The 27,075-nt window shown below is 46.0% G+C and overlaps 1 protein-coding gene across 2 annotated transcripts; it reads right to left on the bottom strand.

Annotated features, from left to right (window-relative positions):
* Positions 1 to 93: 93 nt before the first annotated feature.
* On the bottom strand, positions 94 to 20,350 carry ero1b (endoplasmic reticulum oxidoreductase 1 beta). 2 transcript variants are annotated; one of them, XM_086294547.1, is made up of 16 exons: positions 19,766 to 20,350; positions 15,571 to 15,690; positions 12,403 to 12,486; positions 12,176 to 12,217; positions 9,388 to 9,470; positions 7,974 to 8,047; positions 7,587 to 7,707; positions 7,467 to 7,513; positions 6,612 to 6,623; positions 6,499 to 6,525; positions 5,676 to 5,768; positions 5,088 to 5,334; positions 4,186 to 4,255; positions 3,740 to 3,826; positions 2,842 to 2,975; positions 94 to 2,747 (listed from the first exon to the last, which is right to left on the bottom strand). In XM_086294547.1, exons 1-16 carry the CDS (start codon positions 19,928 to 19,930, stop codon positions 2,687 to 2,689), a joined length of 1,467 nt encoding a protein of 488 aa, XP_086150673.1. In that variant the 5' UTR covers positions 19,931 to 20,350; the 3' UTR covers positions 94 to 2,686. The 2 variants fall into 2 exon arrangements, with proteins under 2 accessions (XP_086150673.1, XP_086150674.1); XM_086294548.1 differs by lacking the exon at positions 19,766 to 20,350 and adding an exon at positions 18,959 to 19,118.
* Between the last annotated feature and the right edge of the window lie 6,725 nt (positions 20,351 to 27,075).

The raw sequence follows: 27,075 nt of genomic DNA, 5'->3' as shown, positions 1-27,075 counted from the left end.
ATAAAGACAGAGCCAGTGAAGGACAGCACTCAGTTTTGGGGGCAGACACAATAAATCAGTGAAAGGAAATGAAGAGAATAAGCAAACACCACATTCGGGTTCAGAAATATTTATTCCTCTTGTCAAATAAATAAAGTTCGCAGGTACAGCCTTTTTGACCCTTTTGTGTCGGACTTCTGAACTGGTTTGGTTTTTTAAGGCTGGTGAGTGGACTGTACAAGACTGCTGCTGGGCAAGCGAGGCTCAGAGAAAGGCAAGCACTCCCTCTCTCACACAGAGTCTCCCTGCACGCCTCTGATGGAGGCTGAGCCACAAACTGGAACTAATGTCGGGTAACTGGCCTGAAGTGGGCTAACTCACTGCCACAGTGGGAGGTGTGTGCTCTGAAGCATGTCTGACCAGTACACAGCACACACCTCATCTGCTGTCTTATTGGCTTCTAGCTGACAGAGTAACCAATGATAATACATCAATAACTGATGGGTCACATGATCACAACATCTGGATTCTGGATCTGAAATCTTTGATTCTGAAAGCTTCGAGCCATTCTTACATTTTACAGGTTTGAATGGTCCCAGCCTCGCGCCCGGCGGCAGCTCCGTGACCCTCTCACATCAGCTCAACAACCAAAACATACATAAAAATGTAAAAACCAAACTGATTTCTTAGTTTTAGGTTTCTGTTGTTGAAAGCTGCGAATGTTGTTTTTGTTTAGCACTAGAATACAAACGATGATTAAGATCAGGTGGCACACATTATAAAGCTGCAGTATTAACTCACCTGTGCTTTAAAAACAAGTCAATTCCTGAAATGATCTTTAAAGTCTTTCTGGTCCATCATGGTGGCATCACTTACTCAGCTAACAACCCAGCAGGGACCTTCAGCAAGCATCAGCTCAAACAAACAAACAAACAAACAAACAAACAAACAAACAAACAAACAGCTCAACCTGTTCTTGCTTGTTTGAAAAACTGTTCAAAATTCTCATTTAATTCCTTCTTCAGTTGGCATGCCCCTCTGCACACACACTGACAGACACACACACAGAGCTGCAGCAGGATGACATTCCTATTTTTACTTCAACTTTACAAAGAAAACAAAGAGCATTAAAGAAGCTGCAGTGTGGGTTTGATGCTGCATCACAGCATTTATTCTGTTTTTAAACATCTACTCAGAGAATCAGGAAGTAACAGCTCAAAATAGCTTCAACAAGCAAAAGGATAAAAATGCAAATAAAGGCAACCCAGAATTCTTTGGTCCACCTGCTGCTTGAACTGCTGAGCAAACAGAGTTCGTCTGAAAAAGACGTTTCCCGATTAGTTTGAGGAGGTGGATCTTTTTTAATCACCGTGGGGCTGACATGGCGGTTTGTTTGTGTTCTGTTAACATGGATGGATCCAGCTGTGAATCATGCACAGCTGCTTTTCCTCACAGCACCCCTGAACCTGTGCTTGTCATCCTCAGCTTCACTCGTATGAAAAGACGTTTGATTTCTGTGTGAGTAAATCCAGTTTACAGTGTGAAATAAGACACTGAAGCAAAACCTCATTTCTAACACTTTTTAAACAAATGTGTCTTTAAGCCAACAGACCTGGAGCCAAACAGCAGCCAAGCAAATGGCTCACCCACCACACAGCAGGAAACAGCATCCCATCAGCTCCTCTGTACTGGCCAACACACACACACACACACACACACGCACGCACACACACGCACGCACACACACGCGCGCACGCGCACGCGCGCACACACACACACGCGCGCGCGCGCACGCACACACACGCGCGCGCACACACCCACACACACACACACCCACGCACGCAAACGCACACACACACACGCACACACACGCACGCACACGCACACACACACGCACGCACACGCACACACACACACACACACCCACGCACACGCACACACACACACCCACGCACGCAAACGCACACACACACACCCACGCACACACACACGCACGCGCACGCACACGCACGCACGCACGCACACACACAAACGCACACACACACACCCACGCACACACGCACACACACACACACACACGCACGCACACACACGCACACGCACACACGCACACACACAAACGCACACACACACACCCACGCACACACGCACACACACACACACACACGCACGCACACACACGCACACACACACACACACACACACGCACGCACACACACGCACAGCAACAACAGTAAAAGGTAAAGACAAACACAAAGGCAGCTGTGCGCTGACAGACTCCTTCCTTCTTCTACAGGAAATCAGGTGTCAGTATAAAAGACAACAGGATGTGAGGTCAGCAGAGGGCGGCTCTCCCCAGCAGCTGTAAACCACAGCGTCTCCTGCTGCGGCAGGCCTCTCGCCGCCGAGGCCTCGCTCTGTTCCTGTTGTCCTACATCAACATCTGCGGCTTTTTACTTTTCAAAAATAATTTGAGGACAAGTTTCATGAGTAGAGAAAAACGTGTCGGTTTAAATGTTCCAAATATTTTCTGATGAAGGCGAGAGGAGGCTGAAGAATTAACATTCATGATGTGTGACGGGGGGAGGGGCTTATAGAGACAAAAACAGGGGTCACTGCTGGTCCTCAGGTCCTTCTTCTGAGAGCAGGTAGTCTGTTGCAGTGTGGGACGGTGACGCCTGCTGTCCAGGTGGAGCATCGCCTCCTGTTACCTTTTCTCCTTCCACAGCTGACGGAAGTGATGGAGCTGATATATGCTGGTGGATAACCTACGGAGACACATAGCACCGACACGTCAGACTGCTGGACAGTGCACAGTGACCTGTGGACAGGAACCCACGCTCACACGGAGCAGAAGCATACCTGCCGAAGCCGTTCATCAAGGCCACGATCTCCTGACGAGTAAGCTGGAAGCCTTTGGATGGGCTGTGTTCAGGAAGGTTCTTGATCTCCTTCTCAGAGAAGAGGATCTTCAGAGCAGTACCGAGACCCTGAGTCTGCACACAACACAAACTCTATAACACTTCAGTTTGAGGACCAAGCCTACAAATCACAGACACATGACGGGGAGCATGCAGTCTGATGCACTGTTTGGGGGCAGATTGGCCTCTAAATCACCACGGTGCATTTAAACCCAAAAAGCTTTATTTTAAACAGTTTTATTGCAATAACTCTGAATTACAGACGTTTCTACACAAGCCCAGTTCCAAAGATGCTGGGATGCTGTTACATTCAAATAAAGCATCTCATAAACCTGTGTTTGATTTACAGAACGAGATGTTTTTAGACTGTTTCCTGAACAACACAGAGGCTGCAGGAACACTGTACGGGTAAACTGACAGTAACATCACGGGCGGGAAAGAGCACACACAGAGCTGCAGCGTGCACACAGCGTGCACACAGCGTGCACACAGCATGCACACAGCGTGCACACAGCGTTATGTTGGATTTGTCTAAAGTTGACATTTGTTCACGCACTGGGACAACACGTGACTCGAGCCCTAACAATGATGTGTTGCTGTGGAAACTGAAGACGTGTTAAGGACACCGTGGTGCGGTCATATATGATGCTACACAGTTACTATTGTGGAACTGTGATTACACTCAGTGCCACGTAGCCTTTTACACCTGAGCTCTAACACGGCGAGTGTGAAGGCTTCTATGGTGGCTCCACATCAGGGGACCTGACCTCCACCTGCAGATCTGAGACTGTGCTGGCTTTAAAATGCACAAACTAGGATGAACACACGCAAAGACGCACCTGCAGTTTCCCCCAGAGGCGACATTTACTGCAGCCCACACAGTCCATGATCCTGGAGATGTTCTTGAAATGGAGACGAAACTCCTCCTGCAACAAGAACAGGACGCTGTTTCAGACTGTTTAGAACTACAATCAGGAGCAGAGGTGTGGACTATGACTGCGCTGCTGCTCATGCTGTGCAGAAAGTGACTGAACCCAGGGCAGCATCAAGCATCATGACACAGTCCTCTTTATACTGCTGACTAACACAGGACCAGACACCTCGTCAAACACACATCACAGAGGACGATGCTCTGTCACTACTACAGGACAACAGAGTGGATAGTACACAGACACACACACAGCTGCACCTTCACATAAGGAGGTGAAGTATAATACAGAATGGAGACTGAACAGAGTTTCATGTGCTGATGTTCATATGTAGACGTAGCAGCTTTAGTTTTTACCTTTAACGTTTTGGCTTCCAGTTTGTGTCCAGCAAACATGGACTTCTCATCGAAGTGCATGGGGAAGGCTCTAGAAGACACAGGTCCAGAAACAGTGATGATGATAATAATACTCTACATAAGTAATATAGTATTTATGGCTGCTGTAGGAAGGGCCTGCCTTTGTCTCAATGTGACAGCTTCTCATCTGCTGATGATCGATTTTTCCCCACAAACCTATTACGTAGCAAAAATGAACTGAACTTGTTTAAATGCAAATTCGTCTCTGTTTCCGTCTTAGATCAAGTTATTAAAAGGGAGAGTTTCCTTCCCACTGTCACCCAGTGCTTGCTCATGGGGGTCGTGTGACTGTTGGGTTTTCTTTGTATTACTGTGGGGTCTTTACCTAAGAATAGCTTTGAAGTGACTAATGTGCTTTGGTGCCATGTACATATAATATAACATAATGCTGGTGTGCAGCATCACACAGCATGGACCATGTGGCAGGCAACAACATGGACACCACAGTCAGCGATCAGCGTGATCTTTGGGCTGCGTGGATCATTTAACCTGCTCATTACCAACATTGTGTTAGCTACAGGCTCGGTCACAACAGCTTTCGGAACAGCGCAATCCTCTACAGGACTGCAGCACATCCATGGCAGCCATGGAGGGAGGAAGCTATCAGCTTAGCTGGGTGCCGACTCCAGGCGTTTGGGTCTATACCGAGTCGCGGAAGCTGCTTTACCCCACAACATTTTCTTTAAGGGGTCAAATAAGAAAATAAAACACTGATGTAGTAGGTCCCACTAACTCCTGATGGGAGTCTGTAGGAAACAAAACAACCCCACTAAGATATCCATGGGTTTCAGCTCGTGCTGGTCTTGGACTCTCCTGACAACAATCAAGCTCCTCCTTCTTACTTGATCTCGTTGAAGATGTGCAGCAGCAGGTCTTTGGTCTCTCCGTCCTCCTGAGCATTTCCCGTGTATAGGTTGACGATGGCTCGTTCAAAGTACGGAGCCACCTTGTAGAGCGCCCGCAGCTCGATCAGGTACAGGAAGTAGAGGTTTTTCAGGCGTCGCGTGCCCTCCCCCTTTGTCTCTGCCATGTCAAAACGCTGACGAAACTCCTGGACGTTTGGACCCCACACTGAGCGTCCCCATCCCTCTGAAGAGCCAAACAACAACAGCTTACAGCATGAAAAACACCATCACTGAGTCAGTTCATCAGCATAACTAATCCCAAAAGCAAAATGTACATGCGCCTCATCAGCCGTGCTTCAGCAGATTCTGCTAAAGAGACGTGCACTGTAATGATCCCAGGTCGAGCTCCAGCTTTGGTCAGTGATTTATTTTATTAGTCTGTTACTTAGCAATAACTAGCAGGTGGCTGCTAACCAAGCTAGCTAACATTAGCTGGTATCTTAGCACACTACGCTGTCATCCAAATAAAACAATACTGTGGTGGCCATAACACCCAAGCTGTGTTTGCTCTGTATGATGTCGTACCGTCCAGCAGGTACTCGGCACACAGGTGGATGTTGATGCTGCTGTGGAGGCCCGAGATGAGTCTGTAGAAAACTCTCTTCTCCAAACATAAACCTGGAGAGACAGCGATGACAACGGGTTTCTTAAAATCAGAATCCAACCAAGCTCAGCTTAAAGCTTCAGTCCACCCAAAACTGTATAACACTGGGGGACGAGATGTCTGATTTATAGTCCTGCCTTAAACATCAACCAGAACTACAGTAGAACTCTGGACCCGGCGCCACACTACAGGCAGACTTATCCCACAGATGTAACTGTGTGATGAAAACCTCAAAATCTGTAATAAATGTGTTTGGTAGTGTTGGGACATCAGCTCTACTTGTGACGGTGCAGAGATCCAGAAGACCCAGCAGCTACTGAGCACAGGACTTTAAATAAGGGACATGGACGTGACATGAGAGGCCAGCTTTCATCACAGAGAGGGGGTGTGCTACAACAACTTTAACCGCGTGGAACATCACATCCACAGGAGTGCCTGAAGCAGCATTTCATCACAGCACCATGAGGCGTCCGGCATCTACGCATCAGGCTGTGATGAGCCACAGCTCTGTGTTCTGTGGCCTCCTGTCAGCAGTCAGCCTGCCCACACAAAGTCTTCCAGAGGAAGCAGAGACGAGACCAGTTCAGCTTCAGAACACAGACGCTGAAAACCACAGGAAGTGACATGCCTACTGTAGCTACACAGACGCTTCAGCTTTATGTGATTTACATGACAAAGAATGATAACAGCGTTCTTCAGGTCAGTCTGGGTGGTGCAGGCGTGAGCACACGAGGCAGAACCCACCTTCAAGCCAGGTGTAGAAACCTTCCCCTGCAACACGAGCGACACGGACAAGAAGAGTTAGGTTTCAACACGGCTGAAACACATCCAAGTCAACAGAAGTTTAGTTTACTCACCATCATCGTCTCCTGAACACAGAAACAGAAGGAAACTGTTAGATCGGTGCAGTGATTAGGCATACACATACCACACACTAACTAACCTCTGAACGTATGAGCTCTAGTTTCACACACAGACATCTAAGGTGCACGAAAAATACACTGAAGAGCCTGCGTTTTAATCCAGCTCTTTATTCAGTACCCTGTGACGCAGTATGCAATAAACAGGAGGAGGCTAGCATGCTGAAGCAGGTACACTGATGTGTGAACAGTTAGAAGAGCAACATGACAGGAAGCTCTCAGAAATGCTTCAGTTAGGTCGTTTATACCGACTACTGTCTGCATGTTTGAGAGCCCAGGAAACAGCTCGTGAGGTGCTGTTTACGTCTTTGCTGCTCGCCTCCTGCAGTCTGACTACAGGCCGGTCTTTCTGGAAACGGTGACCGGTGTGGAAGAACCGGAATGGCCTGTGCCATTCCAGACGCGGCTGCAGTAGTTGTGTCCCTGTTTGGATGCTGTCAGTTGTGCTCATAGCAGACTGAAGTGATGTCATGCTGCCAGCACAGTCTGCCACCTGAATGAAGGTGTGCTGTCAGGGAGCCGAGTGCCTGCACAGGCCATTCCGGTTCTTCCACACCGGTCACCGTTTCCAGAAAGACCGGCCTGTAGTCAGACTGCAGGAGGCGAGCAGCGGGTTGCTTCTACAGCAAACGCGTAAACAGCACCTCACGAGCTGTTTCCTGGGCTCTCAAACATGCAGACAGTAGTCGGTATAAACGACCTAACTGAAGTATTTCTGAGAGCTTCCTGTCATGTTGCTCTTCTAACTGTTCAGCCGCGTCTGCCGGTAGCAGCTCTAACTTTGATCCTCACCTCTGCTGGGAGCCAGAGGGTTCAGAGGTCGATACACCGACCGGGGCCTGTGGACACAAAAACACATTTTCAGTAGCACCTCAAAGATGAGCATCTCTGTGCAGGGAGCTCCAGGCTTACTTGAAGCAGTTCTCCTCGTAGATGCTGTTCCACACTCTCCAGGCTGACGGACCCTTATATCCGGTGTATCGCTCCGGATTCAGGAGCAGATCCACATACTCGGCATCTGGAGACGTCTCATCTGAAACACATTTCATGGATTAAAAAAGCCTGTGATGGCAGTGGCTCGGGGTCATCATTAGAGATATTTGCTTCTTAGCAGTGCGGCTACAAATGTGCCGTTTAACTGAGTACAGGAAAGTTCATGTAAAGAGCTGGAATAAGGACACATCGTGCCTGTTACAGGTTTGTACTTTGGGTTTTTGTAAATGAGGAATTTGCCCTGGGTGTGAAGTTTGATGCCTCATAGTGCTGCCCTCACAGATACGCAGAGAAAGAGATGCTCACCGTCCAGCTCACAGAAGTGATCCTGAGCGTCGTCGTGTCTCGCCCAGTCAGCGAACGCCTCCTTACTCTGGTTACTGGAACCGGAAAAAATACACACACGTTCTAACTGTGAGCTTTACTCGACAGCTAACAAGACATGAAGACCAAACAGGAGATCACAGTCTGATCACAACGTCCACGTAAATGTTCATTTTCAAACTTTTCTTAAACGTCGTCTCCCATCACTTGATTCTTAATGAAGGATGTCTGTTGACTTTAAACAGTTTCCAGTAAAGGTCACGTGAGTCTGAAACCAGCATCACCCTGCAAAAGCTGCAGGGATGTTTCCCTTACTGCACATGCAAACTCCACATGCACTTAAGTGTGCGTCTGTGGAGTCGCTGTCAGTTTATTACACGTGCCTTTGCTTAAGCCCAGTCTCATCTGCGCCTCTGTGTGTGAGGAGGTGCACAAACTGGACACTGGGAGCAGAGACAGGGGAGAAACCAGTGCAGCCAGAACTGATGGCTCAGATCTGTGATGAGCTCAAGCCCATTTCAAATTCCAGGTAAACACAACGAGGTTAAACTAAATGAAAGGAAGTAAGAGAAGCTCAACTTCTCTAAACACTACATGGGTGAGATATTCTGCTAAGAGATGAGACTGGGAGATCACATGGAGGGTTACAAGACGAGCATAAAGTCGCTAAACCAGACGTCTAATAACTGATCCGGATCGAAGGATTCTTTCAATTCCAGAGGTTGACAGCCGCCCTGTGAAAACTGACTCAGGATCAGAATATGCAAAGATGCATGTAAAGGTCCGATTTGTGCATTTCAGCTCTGACGTGTCATCTAAGCTCACTGCATTGTGCTGCGTGGGCAGGGACGACATGAAGGCGCAGACTGCCGTGCACACGCGCAGCACAAACTGTAAATGACGTCACAGCGGCACTGCTGTTGGAGGAGAGGAAGTGCCGACCAGAACAAAGCAATCATGGAGTGGTTCTTCTTTACCGACGTGTCATTAACACGGAGCAGCGTTCAGTCGTGTGGTCACTGCGTCACGCGAGGTTAGACGGTCTGAGAGGTGCACATCTGGCCACATCAGCGGATGTGATGTGAGTTTTCATCAGGAGATGCTGCCTCCTGCCTCTTTATTTGTTACATTTCAAACCCACGTGAGTAAAGCGGCTTGGTGTTTGTAATGCACCGTCACATCCTGTCTGTTTGCACCAGCCGGTCCGCTGCTTCACAAAGGAACCTCCACGGTTCCTGCAGGAGAGAGCCCCGGTGGGCTCGGTCTGCACTTTGAAGTGTCGCCTGGTGGAAAACTACCAGCAGCTGCCGGTCACACACTGGTAAATGTTTGAGCTGCTGAGGCCCGGTGAAAACAAGCTGCAGATAAAGACAGAGCAGGAGGTCTGTGGACTCACCTCAGGGTGCTGTTGATGGCCCCCAGCTCCTTGGCCTGCTGGCACTCCACCACGTCCGACATCGTATTGGCCGCCTGCGAGTACTGGACACAGGAGGGATTCTTAATAACACTGTTTATCACAGTAATGACACCACTCACATCATCTTTACTTCACTGGGCTCGATGAAAGTGTTCCAGCCTGTAATTATGTAAAATGCTAAATGGCCTGTGTTTGTAAAGCGCTCTACACAACCTGTCACACACACATTCACACACTGGTGATGGCAGCTACATTGTAGCCACAGCCACCCTGGGGCGCACTGACAGAGGCGAGGCTGCCGGACACTGGCGCCACCGGGCCCTCTGACCACCACCAGTAGGCGACGGGTGAAGTGTCTTGCCCAAGGACACAACGACCGAGACTGTCCAAGCCGGGGCTCGAACCGGCAACCTTCCGATTACAAGACAAACCGCCAACTCTTGAGCCACGATCGCCCCAAACAACAGCTGCTGTACACAACAGCCCAACACTCAACCGTCTCACAAAGACACAAACATAACTCCGAGGTTAAATCCTGCTTCACCTTCTGCTCCTGCCAGGTAAGCACAGCCCAGTGTGACCTGATAATACAACGCTCGGTCATGAAAAGTGAGCCCAATACATGATTCTTATAAATCTGTGCTTTGATTTAACAACGGAAGAAAAAACTAATACTTCTTGTTTCTGAGTGAACATCAAGACGAAGAGTAAGGAAATATCTGCTGCACAGACACTTTTACAACCCCCACCCCCAGCCCCAACTCTAGCCCCTCCCCCAGTTCTAGCCCCAGCCCCAACTCTAGCTCCTCCCCCAGTTCCAGCTCCAGCTCCTCCCCCAGTTCCAGCTCCACCCCCAGGTCCAACCATTGACTCACATGAAGAATCAGAGGAGCAGCGAGTGCTCCATAAACACAGCTGCAAACTGAAATCTTCTAAATGAGATTATTTGGCTCAGTCAAAGTGAAATATTTCAGGAACTGAAACAAAGAAGCACAAACATGTGACTCGTCCAATCTCGGTGCCATGTTTTAAAAGGACACATTCAGTAGTACCCAAGCAAAAGCAGTCAAACCGGTTTGTGCCTGAAACAGCAGCCTCTGCGTCCCAGTTACATTTAGAGGAGTTTTTAATATTTCTATCATATTCAAATCCTTTGATTTCACTGTGACCTCTCCCTGACTGTCAAAGCACCTCTGGTACTTCTCACTGCCACTCTGAGAAAGGCTCGCTTTAAGTCTGGCTGCGTCTCCCAGCTGATGGTCGGGAAACATCTGCCCCTGACCGAGACCAGAGCAGATGTGCAAACACTTCTGGGTCATTTCAAGGCAAACACCAGGCTGTTGGCCAAGAGCGACAAACACTCTGCTCTCAGCGTCTCCACGTAGAAGCTATCAGAGGAGATAAGAAGAGTGGCTGTGTGTGCGGTCCAGAAAGTGCTGGAACAAATGCAGCAGCTCTGAAACTTCCTCTAAAGTAAGAGACGACAGCAGCTACGAGGCCGCCGTCACAGCAAGTGTCTGCTGTCTGATCTCAGAGCGCGTGCACAACAGTGCAGCGCTGGCATATCCACCTAACGTGGATTCACTGCGACGACTCAGCCACATGTTCCCACGGTTCTGAAACCAGCCCACTGAGTGAACAACGGGCTGGGAGGGCAGGTTATGATCATTAATATGCAAAGTGTCATAACCACTGATCAGGTAAGCAGTCCTTGTTTGGTTAGCACAAACACACACAACACTGCAGAGGGAAGGGGAACGAGGCTCACCCACAAACCTGCGTGCAAATCACACAGCTCAGACGCATCAATACTTCCATACCTGACAGTGTTTACACAAAACGCACAAAAGTGCCTCGTACAGCACAACAATAATGATGATGACATCAAAACCAGAAGGTGTTTAGCCTTTGGATCTAAGAATGCTCCAGCAGTGCTTTGACTTAGTCGGATTTCCTGGCACGATCCCACAGGTCCCTGTGGAGAACCTGACTTCCCCTCACTGCTGTGACTCTGTCAGCTCAGGCTGAAGATCAGCTGCTCGTCTTTCATGACCACGACTCACTTTTTGGGTTTGGTGTTGACCCGAGCGGCAGCGAGTACCTCGGCTAAATTAACAACGTTGGTAGAAATTGTGTTAATATGTCAAGCAGTGAAACAAACTCCTGACATTTCACTGCTGCAGTGCACTAGTGCACGAGCTGCAGTTACACCCAGAGACCTGAAGCAGGACTGATTCACACATGACTGACATTCTGTGGTGCACAGCACAAACGTTCAGGAAACACCACAAAGCTTCACTCATAACTGCACACACAATGATGACAAACACTGCTACACACTCACTACCCACTGACACTCTTCTTCAGTCCACTCATTGGTCAGAGGTGTCTGGGAGGGAGCACCAACAGTCAATACAGGAAGAAGGTGCCGTGTGTCAGCCCACTCGTGTCCTCCAGCACCCCCATGTTACATGTGCTGTTTAACATGTGAATCACTGAAACCGACGCAGTCAAATATCAGCCAGGAGTACACCAGACCAGCAGAAGTGCCCGGTCTACACCTCTGAGCCAGAGTGAGAGAAAACCCAAAATATCTGCACCTTTCTCCACCTTAGTCTTGGCTTTTAAAGTCCTGAGCTGCAGGAACTGCACCCTGGAAAAACAACAGTCCAAATATATACAGCACTCATGTGCAGGCAAGCAGGTGACCACAGCTGTACGTGGTAACTCCAAGTGGTGCAGCTTAGTCAGGAACAGCTGGTCTCACCTTGTTGTAGTTCCCAGACTTGATGCCAACAGGAACCTTGCTCTGTGAAACGGAACACAGACCATCAAACAATGATAGGTGACAATGTTCACACAGCTTCCCCTGAGAAAATACATTTAATGCAGTATGTGACAGCTAGTTAGGAGGCGGTCGTCTCCGTCCTCAACGAGCCGACGTGTGACTGACAGGCAGTAAAAAGAGACCATGTTGGAGTAAGGCTGGCTGACCTCGGGGCAGGGCTCCACGTGGCAGTCTTTGATGGAGCAGTGTCCGTCATCAGGCCAGAAAGGACACGGTCGCTTCAGGTTCACCTGCAGCACAGACACAGACACTCAGCACCTGCTCATTTATTATTACTGTTATTATGACCGAGGCAGGAAGCAAGCAGTGGCTCGTCCACATGTGAAGGACAAGCAGACGCTCGCTGCCTGTCACTGTAGGCTCAATCAGGCTTCAGTGAACGAGAGAAATCAAGGACGAGGGCGTGGCGTGTGAAAGCGTCGGCTCCACAGCTGTGCGTGGCTCACATCGTGTTTTTGGACAGTGGAGATTTCACAGGGGAAGCAAACGGAGGCCAGTGCCCACTGACTGTGGACAGCTGCTGACGTGCACGTAGGACACACGCTCGTTTCACCTGTAAGCATCCTGCTCGCCCCGCCGCCATTCACACAAACACCGTATGATCCAAAGAACACATATTTACTATGATGCGTGTGTGTTACGGTATACTCAGCCACTCCCACCGTGTTTCGTGCTCGCTCACAACGTGAACATATTAAAACCATTACAGACACAAGCCTGAAACTTTCACTGGCCTTTCTGAAGCGTACCAATCAGAGCACTGGTTACAACACAACTGTGTGTGTGTGTGTCACACGGTGGAGATTTGTATTTATCTGGTACATTGGTTTTATTCATTTTTAGTGTTTATTCATGAGAGTAGTTTTTATTTGGGGGGTCATGTGATTGTTGGGTGTTTCTCTGTATCTGCTGTACGACACAAAGCGCCGTGAGGAGACTTGTTGTGATTTGACGCTGTGGAAATAAAACTGAATTTGCATGGTTCTATTGTTTTATTTGACTCTGTTTTAGTCCACCGTGGTCTGGCTGCACATGGGACAAATTAGCTGATAGGGATCACCTGCTGAGGTGTGGGTGTGTCCAGAAGTGGCCTATCAGCTGTGACCTTTTAAAAGCAGACTAGCTGAGCGGCCCCAGATATGAGGAGGAATGTGTGAAGCCAGGTGAAACGAGGGACCCGCTGCCCTCTCGTCAGGGTGCGACGCCTAATCGGGAGACGGATGGGCCAGCGTGACGCGGTGAGCCAGTCCTGACAGCGAGGAACGGCGACAGTGGGAGACAACGCGTGTGACTGGCAGCAGGGCAGAGGAAGCTGGAAGCTGAACTGAAACAGACACAGGAAAGTGTTTGTCTGCTGTGCGTCTTCTCTCCACGTACACTCTGGTCTGTGTACAAGTCACACTGAAGTGACACCCGCACTACATCCATCTAAGTGGCCTCAGGTCTGCAGTGTGAATGAATGAGCACAGTGTGTGTGCTGCTCAGACACCAACAGAGCAGCCGGCCTCCTGTTCAAGCGCCGCTGCACCTCAGTGTGACGGTGCTACAGGCGACCCCTGAGCCTCCACCCCACCTCCTACACCAAACGCACACAATCGATTTGTGAAAACATGTTTAACACTATGGCATTAAAAGATTTGAATGTGTCAGCCGTTTGAAAGGTCACATACAGTGATTAGCACAGATCGATCCCGTTTAGTGTTGCCAGAAACAACATGTTTGTGCTGCAAGCTGCAGCTGAGGGAGGTGGTGCGCAGCATTTTGGTCTCCTTAAAAACGAGATGATCTACAAGCTCACAGAACTGGAGCAGCTGATATAGATCAGAGCTGCAGATCAGTCTGCTGTCTCGCTCCCTCTGCGCCTGACAGCATTTACCTGCTCGTGGTTGCTGACTTTACACCAGTGCTGTTCACACTGCTGTACTAATAAAAACACAGCTAGACAGAAGTGCAGCAACGTCTTCATCAAGCGTAGCTCTTTCCAGGAGACTGCACGACTTTTTATGGCAGCACTGTCAAACCACAGTGTAGCACGACACCGGTACAAGATTCAGACATCACTTCCTGTTCTGTAACACCCAAACTAGAGACACAAGAAGAAAGGAAAAGAAAGTGCTACATGATTCTATGTGAGAATCATTTACACAGATGTTTAGGACCGTGTCATCCAACAGCTGCACGGCGGGAGCCGAGGGAAAGGACGTCCCAAAGCATTCACAGCATGTTTGTCCCACAGTGGGAATTTATATTTGTCTTTCATCAGTGGTTTTAGTGTTTATTTGTGAGTGTAGTTTTTATTTGCATGAAACTATTCTGATGTTTTTACATTGTTTTAACCCACTGTGGACTGGCTGGGCTTGGGACAAGTTGGCTGATAGTGATCACCTGCTGAGGTGTGGGCGTGGCCTATCAGCTGGTGAAAGGGCCTGTTTAAAGGAAGCTGGCTGAGCACTGAGGGAGGCCCTGATGTGAAGGGAAGGAACGCGCAGAAGCCAGACGATGGCAACAGTGTGCTGCCCTCTCGTCAGGGGCGTAGCACAGCTGCACCTCTACCTGCGTTTGTGAGCAGTGACTCCACTGCTGTTCACCGGGTGCAGCCGTGTTGGGAGAGGATCGCCATGGCTATAAACCAGGCCAAATTCCCAGACGATGCTTCTCTGCTTGCAGGGCGATGCCACGAGGGAAGACGCTGTGGCAGCGAGCGCGCGGCTCAAGGGCGGAGCATAAGTTGGGCTGTGATGGGACGAGACTGAGATGGGAGGCTTCTCCTCGTCCTCCTGGGACCGGCCTGGAAATGACTCCCCCGGTTTGAAAAATAAAGAAGATTCGTTCTGGGTTGTGGGAGCAGTTGCATCGTGGGACTGAGTGTTATTCTAACGAACTTTAGAAGTTTTGTTAGAATTGTGTTCATGTATTCCTGGGAATGCTCATGTATATGTTGTTTTTAGGATTGTTTGTTTGATTCTTGTTTTCTGGCCTGTGAATAAACCGTGACCGATTCGTCCTGTAGCATCTCTGGGTCTTGTATTTAAAACAAGAACGTCCTTGGTGTGACGCTCAGGTGCACCGGCTTTAGTGTCTGCATGTTCACGGTGTGCTCTTACTGTGGGAGGACACAGACCACTGAGGTCTAACAGTAAATCATGTTGTGACAACATGTGCCAGTAAACACAAAGACCTGCAAAAAGACAACATGTGCACACACACGCAAAAGAGATCCATGTGATTTCCATCTGTTTTTACATACTACTTTTACTACTGCACTGAGCCACACTGTGCTTCCACTGTAGCCGGAGCGAAGGCGCAGCTCTTACCCTGTAGTATCTGAAGTAGTCTCTCTCTGTCAGCTTCCTGATGCGGGGGTAGATCTTCAAGTTGTTGAAAATGTCGATGCTTTCGACGTCACAGAAGCAGTCATCCAGGACGCCTGTGAGCTGAAGCAAAGCAGGACACTTCGTTTACTAATGACACCTCATCTCTAAATAACAGTGTCACAGTGTTTCCACTCATGCTAAAACAGTAAAAATAATCATAATGTCCGGGTCATTTCAGATGTTTTAAGTGAAGCTGTGTGCTAGAAACTAAAACCTGACTGACATCACGCAGTACAAGTCAAAGTCTGCACCCTGACGTTTGTTCAAACTCTTACGATCAGTCCAGACTCGGCAGCCTCAGTTTTGCCATGGATGAGATTGAGGCTACGTCCACACTAGCCCGGCTGGATTTGAAAACGCTCCACGTCCACACTGGTGTTTTCAGTCGTTTTCACAGAGGTGTGCGTCCACATTGAAACGGATGAAAACGCTGACGTTCCAGTCCTGCGCAAACGCGAGTGAGAATTAAAGACTTTGAAGGAAAGCTATCTGGAGCATGAACAAACGGATATTCATCCTTTTTAGGGCGACTGCTGTATAATGCCCTCCGCTATCTTAGCTTAATTGGTCACGTGACTGCATCACATGACTAAAATGAGTCATCGTTTTAGAAAGTCTGTGTTTTCGAGGGTCCACACTGCGACGGGGCAGCTCCCTTTTGAAACGTGTGCGTTTTCAAGAGCGTTTTCAAAACGCTGCGTTTTCCCTTCAGGAAAACGGCGTCTCAGTGTGGACGGGAGGCCAAAACGTTTTAGTGTGGACGTAGCCTGAGAGCACATCAAAAGTCAGTGATAATAGTTACGCCTTCACTGGGAGATGTAACACCTAAAGACAAAATTACTGCCGTGAAGCTCTTACTTTGATGGGTGACAACAGAAGTGAGCCCTGAGGTAGGCCTGTGCCATATGACCACGATCTCAAATCCCGATATAAAACATCTATCATCGCGATAACGATATAAATCACAAACATGGAACATTTTCTGTAAATCCTGTGAATCTCGGGCAGCTCGACTTGTGTGAAGTGTTTCCAGCTGTAGCTGGAGTCGAGTGTTTTAACCGATGCATGAAACGATACATTTTTAGTCATAAGTTGTAACGGCGCCGTTTTCTTTGTGAGTATTTATTACACGGCGTGCTGCGGGGAAAAGCCTGTTCTAACGTTTGAGTCTAAGGTTTATTTTTTAGCACCTGGCGGCTCTTTTTTACTTCTCATCTGTAAATAATCTACTTTTTCACGTGATTCAGTTTATTTTGAAAAGTCTCAAGAGGATCTTGAGCTTTATTGTGAAAGGTTCATGTGGAAACTAAACCAGCGGACACACAATGGTATTACCGTCGTTGTTGCTAATGACAACAAGTAAAAACAGGCGCTTGTCTGTCCGTAGTGTGGTTATATTAAATATAAGAGAAAGAGAGAACTTGAAGAAATGAATATAACCACTACAGTGACATCAGAACCATGAACAAATATTGCCGTAAACAGTTTATTTTGCGACACCACGAAACAAACGACAACGTAAAATGAAACGATAGATGTTTCTATATCGTCATCCGATATATATCGTTATATCGAACAGCCCTACCCTGAGGGATCTCACATAGGAGAGGAGCAGATGTATAGCTTTTATTCCAAAGTGTCTGTTTGAACACAGTTACAGACACAGCAGCCCACTATTACATCTGTCAGCTGGTCATGTTTTTAAGGAGCAGTAACCATCATCCCGTTCTTAAATGGTCTTCCTGACCGACTGACTCGAGTTAATCTGGGTGAACAGATTCCTGGAAAGATTTTTTTAACCACAGCATGATAGAACAAAACAGTTAAAACACAAGTTCAGCTGAAATGGATCCAGAGACTCAGTTCATAGAGACAGCAACATGCAGCATTAGCAGGTGCATGCAGTCTCACATCCCTATTTTGGACATTTAGACAGTTGTTCCCTACTTGGTGGGGGTTTTTATGCAGCACTTTGTACGCTTTTGCATGAATTTATGATGGAAAACTGTTGTTTTATGTAAAGGAACACAACACCTGCTACTGTGCTTCTTGTTCTGTGGACACCCATAGATGGCAGCTCTCTTTATAACTTTACAATAAATTAAAACACTGTAAGAATCTAAAGTGCGCCTTGTTAGAAGACATTACAGTTGCTGTCAAGTCTTTTTGTGGCTTCGCCTCCTCTTATCAATGAGCCACGTTTGCTTTGGCAAACATTTAGGATACCGTTCCTGACACAACCCCCACCCCCAGGTAGGGTTCACATTTCTGATAAAGACTGGATTGTAATTTTGCTGCTGTTACAAATTTATAATCATGTTATAGAAATGACATTAAGAAAATAAGAAAAACTATTAGGATCAGGTGATGATGCTCCTCCATCAGATAAACCACCACCTACCTGCACGTTCATACATAATACATCCATCACACTGTGTTACCTGAACCCACCAAGCCGACGGCCCATTGTCTGCTCTATAAACCGTCAGCTGCTGACTAAAACCTACAAATGTGTTTGAACTGAAGAATTACACAACCCAGCATTCACATGTTAAGAAGCTTGGTAAACAGTCAGTCAAATGGCTCTGGCTAGTTTTGTTAGGTAGCTCAGCTCTGTGCACAGCAGGTAGAGCCTCAAACCTCACAAAACATCTGTTCTAACTGGCTGGAGAACAGCTCCGGACACTCTTTCGGTTCATTTAGCTCATGATTAGAGTCTCAAATGCTTCATTAATACTTTAGTCTGGAAATTAAGAGAAAATGAAACATAAATAAAATGTTATTAACAAAATATCCAATGCAATGATTCCTCAATACTGAGTAAAGATGGACATTGTATTGTTTGGGGGCTTTTTTGCATTTAAATAAATAGTCTGTGTGTGTGTGTGTGTGTGTGTGTGTGTGTGTGTGTGTCTGTGTGTCTGTGTGTCTGTGTGTGTGTGTGTGTGTGTGTGTGTGTGTGTGTGTGTGTGTGAGCGAGAGAGAGAGAGAGCGAGAGCGAGAGCGAGAGAGAAAGTTATTCGAACCAAAACCGAACAAGTACTTTACAAGTATGTAGTTGTAAAAACTTGTAAAGTACTTTCACATTCTTTATATTTCACAACAGGCTTTTCCTTTTCAAGCTATCAAAGATATGACCGTACAAAACATATGGCAGCAACTGCTCAGCTCTGCAAAGAGCAGTACACCTAAACTACGTGCGGGTATTTTAGAAACCTTTGTAAACCCTTTACACTAGTATTATATATACTTATATATACACTACAGAAACACAAAGACAATCTTACTGGGACAAAAAACTAATGACAAACACCAAACCACAGCAGACCTCAGAGTGCAGCAGTCCACTGAGCGCCAGGAAAAGAACCATTTTTCTCAGCATCCTGTTGTTCGCCTTCAGCTTTCTGTGTCTCAACTTCCTTCAAATTAAAACTTCCCCCCCACGTAACTGTCCAAATGTCACGGCAGCAGCTGTATGTCTGTGCTGTCATCACAGACCCGCACTTCCATGCCGCCAGAAGCCCCGCCTACAAACAAGCCGCTGTCAAAACAAACGCCGCCCCTCTGACGGAGCCTCCCTGTTTGTAGTCATCTACATGTTATAGGTCGCTAGGGACACTTGGCAACTTCCACGCAAAAGACTACAATGTCCGTGAGGAGGCTGTAAAGCGGGAGCTCTGACACAGCCAATCAGATCACACCACGCTTTTCGCTCAACTCGCAAGAACTTCGGCTGGTTTAACTCGCTGCTGGGTCCGAGGAGAGGAAGAAGAGGAGCGCTCTCGACTCTGCTCATTAGTCTACTTTAAGGACTTAACTCACTGTTCAGTACAAACAAGAAGAGATTTCGGTTTAAATACCAATTTAGTCGGTCAACTGTAACTATATCTATTTATTTATCAAAATGGCAGAAAATAAAACAATTTGTGGACTCATGGACAGTCGCTAACTAGCATCTCACGTACACAGTGACGTCAAAATAAAATGACAGTAGAAAGTGCTGGAAGCTCCTAAAAACAAAACTGTGGTATGACTTTCGCAGATTACAAGCTTCATGAAGAACAACAAACTATGTTATTAAAAAAACAAACTGTATGTTTCCGGTGACAAAAGCTCCGTGTTTGGGGCTACTTACGTGACAGAAGCAGCTCTGGTCCTGGCTCTCCGAGGTTCTGCTCGGATGCTGCTCGCTGTGCTGCGTTTGGGGTTTGGTGTTTTGCTGAAACCAGCCCAGAACAAAGTTTCCCAACAACCACGCCAACAGCAAAACACCGAACGCTTGAAACGTTACTTTCCACATCACTCACTGCGCTATCAGCTTGGAAAGCACAAGAAAGTCAAACCTGGCGAGTAGTAGCTAGCTAACTATAGCAGCTTTAGGCTAGCAGAAATGTATCATCCGCAGCGTGTCGCCAAACCAACAGCCCGATCTCCAAGGAGTCTCACGTGGATATTTAGACTCCTAGCTGCCCCACGTAAACAGAGTCATGTTGTAAAAAAAATTACATGACTTAAGAGGCGCTTTCAACCAGCCTCCACTTTATTTTCAAGGTAGCGCAAGAAAAATGACTTTTACTTCCGGTTAAAATTTCAGAATAAAATGCATAACTCGCTCTTGCAGCTATAACAGGTCGATCTCAATCGGAGCCAAAACACGATCCTTTTTTCCCTAAACAGTAAATTAATATAACATAAAAGAAACAATGGAAAACTTCTTAAAACCAGCTACACAAAAGACAGCGTTGTCTTCCTGTGGGAGTTGTCGCCACTTTGCATGCGTTTGGAGTTGTTGTAGGGTGTGTCTGTTAGATTAATAGACTGGTTTTTACAAAGCGCTTTTCTACTCTGCCTGAGCTCTTACTTTATACAACATGTCTCCTTCACACGCAAACATACAAGCAGGATTTTCCAAGCCTGACGCTTTCTATGTGGGGTGTAGCTCAGGAGGTAGAGCAGCAAGAGCGTAGATTTGGTTTGGGCATTGGTGGGGACGGATGATTCAACCACCGAACCCTGCCCTGTTTTTGTTTTTTGTTTTTCCTTCTTGATTAACAAAAAAGGAGAAATATACTTGCCTACATATGCTATTCTACGTGCTTTTAAACCATTTAAAATTACAATTCATAGTTTTATATGTGAATTATATAATGTTAAAGTACTATTAAACAAATGACTGAGTATTTCAGGCTTTAGTTTACTTCAGCCATATTCCATATAAATCAGGTATCATACAAAAATAAAAATAGCTTCAAATACAGTCATGACAATAAAAGAATATGACTTTAAGGACTTAACAACATTACTTCAGTTATAGTACACCAACATCTCTGATACATTAGCACTAAGGGAACACTGAGTGACCTGCTGGTTTTTGTCCATAAAACTACTCGTCTAAGATGACCACAAAGTAACAGATCTCTCAGCAAAATGATGCAACGTTTGAGGCACTATTGCCCCGATTAACTCAGTGAGCTGCGATCTTTTATTCTAAACATGAGCTACTGTTACAGCAACAGACATGGACTACATGCCCCACACAACAACTCAATGTCCACTATGTGAAGCAGCCAAACACAGGCCTGCTCCTCTCACTAACTGAGATAAACTGCTGGCATATTGGTTTTACATCTATACTGTCCGGTCTCTCCTGGTGGACATGGCAACACGTTCTTCATGGTTACGTACAGTTTTAGACTGATGTGGGCCAAAGCCTGGCATAGCCTGTAACGTTATTGTGACACATTTTATGAGTGAACTTGGCTTTAAGTGACTCACAGGTTTCTTTGAAAAACACTTTCTTATATCCAGCTTCTTCCTCTTTGCTGCCGTCCTCCTCTCCTCCTCCTCGCAGCGCAGGTTTGCCGCTGCTGAAACTGAACAGAGCTCCCTGAAAGGCTCAGCCAATCACATTGGCCATATTTGTCACATGACGTAGGACTCCAGTAGAGGTGATTTAACTCTTTCTGCACCGCTGGGTGAATGAGACGCTGACAGATCGTTTTTTTTTAAATCGGGTTTGTTTTTCTTTACTCGAAGAGATCAAATTATTGGTGGGGACGTGTCCCTTCCGCCCATGACAATCTACGCCCTTGTAGAGCAGGTTACCTACTGATCGGAAGCTTGGTGTCGATCCCTGGCTCCTCCAGTCTGCATTTCAAGTATTCTTGGGCAAGATACTAACCCCAAGTTGCTCTCCGATGCATCCATCGCAGTGTGAATGTGTGTGAATGCAGTTAGAAAGCACTAAGTACAGAGGAAGTGCTTGTGAGAATGGGTGTGATTGGGTGAATGTGGCATGTTGTATAGAGCGCTTTGCGGACTTGAGTACTGATAAGAATCAGTCCATTTATGTAACACTCACGCGCACTCTGGAGCAGCTTGGGGTTCACTGACCTGCACGAGGACACTTTGGCATGCAGACCGGACTAGCCAGGGGTCAAACCACTAACATAATTAATCAGTAAATGACTCTTTGGTCACTGTGCTATAGCTTACATTGGGTCTTGGTGCGTCCCCTCACGTTTTATCTGCCTTCTCTGCGCATCAGATGACTGGAAAATCTTTCACAAGTGGATCCAAGCAACCAACATTTGGAGTTATTTAAACCCTATAAGACAGTGATTCTTAACCATGGGATCATGGCCATGTTTAGGCATTTCTGTAGATATGTGCTGTGAGGTGATCGGAGAGGCTGCTCCAAAGAAGCTACTGACCACCCCACTTTCAAACGACCCTGTGAGCCACCGTATCACAGACATGGCCTTAGACATACAGCATCAGCTTCTGGAAAGAATAACAAGTAGTCCGTTTTTTTCTCTTTGGAACTAGACGAGTCCACTGATGTCACAAATGGTGCATTGCTGCTGGTTTTTGTTTGTTATCGCTGGGACAGTAGTTGGCAGCTGGTAGAACTGTGTTGGGGTGTGCAGTGATGGTGCAGCTTCAATAACTGGCAGGCATCACGGCGTCATTAGGCAGATTCTCGATCGTGCACCAGTAGCTAAATGGACCCACTGTGTTCTCCACTGTGAAAGCCTTGCAGCAAAAGATATGTTACCAGAGTTCCACGATGTGATGGATGTAAGTGTGAAAACCATCAACTTCATTAAAAAGAATGCTGTAAACTCCAGTTGTTTTGCTGAGCTTTGTGAGGACATGGAAGCAGATCACGTCCATCTGCTCTGCCACAGTGAGGTGACATTGAACACGACTGGTCATCAAGCTTTTGTTGGAACTGAGGAATGAGGTCTTTTCTTACAGAGAAAAAAAATCTCCTCTTGTACATTATTAGTCCACCGCTGAGCGTGCCTACCTCTGTGACATTGTTCACTGCTGAACCAGCTGAACAGCAACATGTTTTTTATTGCAGACAAAGTTGAAGCTTTCAAGAGGAAACTTGCTTTGTGGACTAAGAGGGTCCAAGAGAAGACGATGGACATGTTTCCACTTTTGTCTCACATCTTGGAAAACTCCCCTCAGGTGAAGGTCAGTGACTCTGTCGATGAATATTTCCCTGAGGATCCCAGAGAAGCACACATGTGGATTTTGGACCCATTTTCTGTTGATCCCACTGAAAATGATGTTGCTTTGCTCTCACATCTGGAATCCCAGCTTCTGGAAGTTTCCACCGACAGCACTTTAACGTTGGAGTGGGGCAAACCGGATCTGGGCTCCTTCTGGATTGCTGTCTCAAAGGAGTACCCGTCTGGCACTGAGAGCTGTGAAACTCCTTCTCCCATTCACAACTACATACCACCAAGACCAAAGCCCGAAACAGATTCAGAGCAACAGTGGAAGCTACTCTGAGAGTGATCCTTTCCTCCACTCCACCCAGACTGGATCTGATGGTGTCTCAGGTAAAGGGGAGTTACCTGCTGTGACTCTTTGTCCATTTGTCTCAAACATAAGGAGTAACTTCTGGTTCTGCCAATGAAAAAAGGTTTACTGCTGAAGTAACTTTCAGATTCACTCACAGACTATAAGGCTACATTTTCATTTGCACTTCATTTACATTTTATAACAGCTTATTTATTTATTCAATTAATTAGAAAATAATTTTGAATGTATTTATTTTATCACCACATTATTTATCCAGTTTCTATTTCCTCTTTTTTCCTCGTCTCTTTTGCTGTGGTAAAATTAAATGATCAGTTATTTCTGTGTTATTAAGGCTGACGTCAGCCTTTCAGTTTCTTCTTGCAGTCTGACTTGCTCCATGAATTGTTTTATGTGCAGGTTCACATACACATAATAAATGAATGTCTGTGTGATTATTGCATTGTATCATGTCATCATCATTATTTGACGAGGTTTTAGCTGTCAGAATGAAGTAGATTTGATTTAGTTATTAAATATGAATCAAACCAAAAACAACATCAATGTATTGAGTACGGTGTTAATATCTGAATGGGGCCCGGCCCCTTTGTAGTGGAAAAGTTGGGCCCCGAGGTAAAACAGGTTAAGAACCCCTGCTTATAAGACACTTGAATTTTCAAATGGTCGCCATTTTCCAAGATGGCTGTCACTTCCTATACAGGAAACAGCTGTTCTACAGAGTTCCAGTCACTTGTTTAAGTTCAGAGCTTGTACTCTATTTTTTACTGTAAGAATGACAACTTTAAACATTCCTCCAGAGCTTCTTTGTTTGATTTCTAACAAAACCCTTAAACAGGAAACAAATGTATAACTACAAGAAAGCATTTGTAAAGCAGATGGATCGGGCAGGTGTTTCACTCTAACTTCACAGCTCAGAGGTGCAGCTGTTATTATCAAAAAAGGGATCCCCTTCATAGCGTCAAAAGCAGTATCAGACCCTCGTGGACGTTATGTTACAGGGAAACTTTATAACAGTCAGGTTACACTAGCAAATATTTACGCCCCTAATGTTGATGATGCAGGCTGTATTAAATCATTTATATCCTCTTTACCTAATATGGATACCCATAAACTGATAATTGGCGGCGATTTTAATTTTGTTTTGGATCCCAGTCTTGACAGACCATCACAAAGATCAGCATCTAAATCAAAATCTGTGAAAACTATCCAGGAGTTCATGAAGACATATAAACTGATAGATCCATTTAGAGCTATTTCCCCAACTCTAAGCAATTTTCATTTTTCTCCTCTGTTCATCATACTTATTCTAGAATAGACGTTTTCTTAATAGATCACAGATTTCTTACACAGACCCAAAGTTGCTTCAATTCATACAGGTAACGAGTGGGGGACAGAAAAGCTTCTTACAGAAGACGTTACAGGTCTGTGAGAGCCAGAGATTTTCCTTGTTTGAGGTGACCAAATACTTATTTTCCACCCTGATTTACCAATAAATTCTTTACAAATCCTACCATGTGGATTCATGGATTTTTTTTCACATTCTGTCTCTCACAGTTGAAGTGTACCTCTGGTGCAAATTACTGACCTCTGTCATCATTTTAGGTGGGGGAACTTGCACAATCGGTGGCTGACTAAATACTTTTTTGCCCCACTGGATATACACATAACATTTGTGATCAATCTGAAGTACTACTCTCACTAGATGCGGAGAAGGCGTTTGACAGGGTCGAGTGGGATTTCCTCTTCTCAACCCTGTCAAAGTTTGGCATAGGCATGTTAAGCTGCTTTACACAAAACCTAAGGCCTCGGTTAACACAAATAATATAACTTCTAGTCCTTTCCTCCTCCACCGCTCTTGAAGACCAGGGTGCCCTTTGTCCCCATTGCTATTTTCACTTGTCATAGAACCTCTCGCCATTCAATTACGCTCTGCAAAGGATTATAAAGGAATAAGGAGATTTGGTGTAGAACATAAGGTGTCCCTCTATGCAGATGATTTGTTGCTATATATCACTGACCCTACTAAATCATTGCCAAAAATTATGACAGATTTAACTGAATTTGGGAAAAATTCTGGATACAAAATTAACCTAACAAAAAGCATATTGTTTCCTATTAGTTCTTTAGAAAAATTAGACAGTGCTACATTGACTTCGTTTCCTTTTACCATCTCAAATACTTTAAAATATCTTGGAATAAATAATAATTGTATAATAAATGTAACCCGTGAATTCTCTGGCCTTTTCAAACATAATTTTATTAATTTATACCATCAAACTGAGCAGAGCTTGGAAAGACTGTCCAAACTGCCCATCTCGCTTGCTGGCCGAGTAAATATCATTAGGATGAGCACTTCACCCAAATTTTTATTTTTGTTTCAATGTAATAATAATGGATTGCATTTATATAGCACTTTTCAGGACCCCTCAAAGCACTTTACAAAGCCACTATTCAGTCACTCTCACACACTGGTGGAGGCAAGCTACAGGTGTAGCCACAGCTGCCCTGGGGCAGACTGACAGAAGCGAGGCTGCCATATCGCACCATCGGCCCCTCTGACCATCACCAGCAGGTGAAGTGTCTTGCCCAAGGACACAACGACCGAGACTGTCCGAGCCGGGGCTCGAACCGGCAACCTTCCGATTACAAGACAAACTGCCAACTCTTGAGCCACGATCGCCAGAATAAAAAAGACATTTCTCCAAAGACCCAAGATTACAGGAGGAATGAGGTTGCCTGGCTTTCAGCTCTATTATTGGGCCTGTAACATACAGTGAATGCAAAAGTATTCGTCCCCCTTGAACTTTCCCACATTTTGTCACATTACAGCCACAAACATGAATCAATTTTATTGGACTTCCACGTGAAAGACCAACACAAAGTGGTGCACACGTGAGAAGTGGAACGAAAATCAGACATGATTCCAAACAGTTTTTACAAATAAATAACTGCAAAGTGGGGTGATTCAGGTGTGTTGACCCAGGGTGAGACCTAAAACCTGCAGCACCGACCTGCATCCTGACTTTGACTTTCTCTCACCTTTATTATTTATTTTAGAACAACACACATGTCCATGTATGAAAAGAACATTTTCAATAACATCCTTTCTTTGAGTACTTCAGTTCACCGTCCATAAATGTACTTTAATGACAATGACTGCCTTGGAGCAGCTGTTTGTATTTGTTCGGGGAAATTACATTCAAATAAATGTATTTGTCATTTCCACTGAGGTGGTGCTGTGGGTACTGCTTTCCAGCCCTCTGCTGTGGATGTTCACCATAATAAGGATTTGCTGCTGCTGCCTCAATCTCCTTTCTTTCTTAATGCTGTATTTGTTAAGTTCTTTATAGACTTTAATCGGTTTTTTAACATCTCTGGAGTAGGTTGGACTCATAGGATCCTTTTCTGTGGATAAAGCAAAATGTCCCTTTTAGACTGGTCAGATGGTGCCAACCCCACCTCTTCAACCCTGGGTGAACCGAGCTGGTTGATAACCAGCCCTGTGTGAGAGATTATCCTGACCACTAATGTTAGAGTAAGTGAATCCAGACAATGAAGACATCCTGGGTACACTGAACTGGCTTTGTAGTGTAGACCTCTGGTAAAGTA

The sequence above is a fragment of the Aulonocara sp. 'chitande type north' Nkhata Bay genome, linkage group LG6 (genome assembly GCF_057382095.1).
Source record: "Aulonocara sp. 'chitande type north' Nkhata Bay isolate Kocher_YH1m ecotype deep benthic linkage group LG6, A_spYH_male_GT1.1, whole genome shotgun sequence".
NCBI classification, from domain to species: Eukaryota; Metazoa; Chordata; class Actinopteri; order Cichliformes; family Cichlidae; genus Aulonocara; species Aulonocara sp. 'chitande type north' Nkhata Bay.
Note: the sequence above shows the minus strand (reverse complement) of the source record. Positions and strands in the feature narration are given on the sequence as shown.

Bases quoted from the DNA above. Each gene is read 5' to 3' on its own strand.
- ero1b (XM_086294547.1), bottom strand. From the start codon at position 19,930: ATGTGGAAAGTAACGTTTCAAGCGTTCGGTGTTTTGCTGTTGGCGTGG. The intron at 12,487-15,570 runs GTAAGAGCTGCG...TCTGTGCTGCAG, and splicing joins ACTACTTCAGATACTACAGG to GTGAACCTGAAGCGACCGTG. The intron at 3,827-4,185 runs GTAAAAACTAAA...TTCTTGTTGCAG, and splicing joins TGGAAGCCAAAACGTTAAAG to GAGGAGTTTCGTCTCCATTT.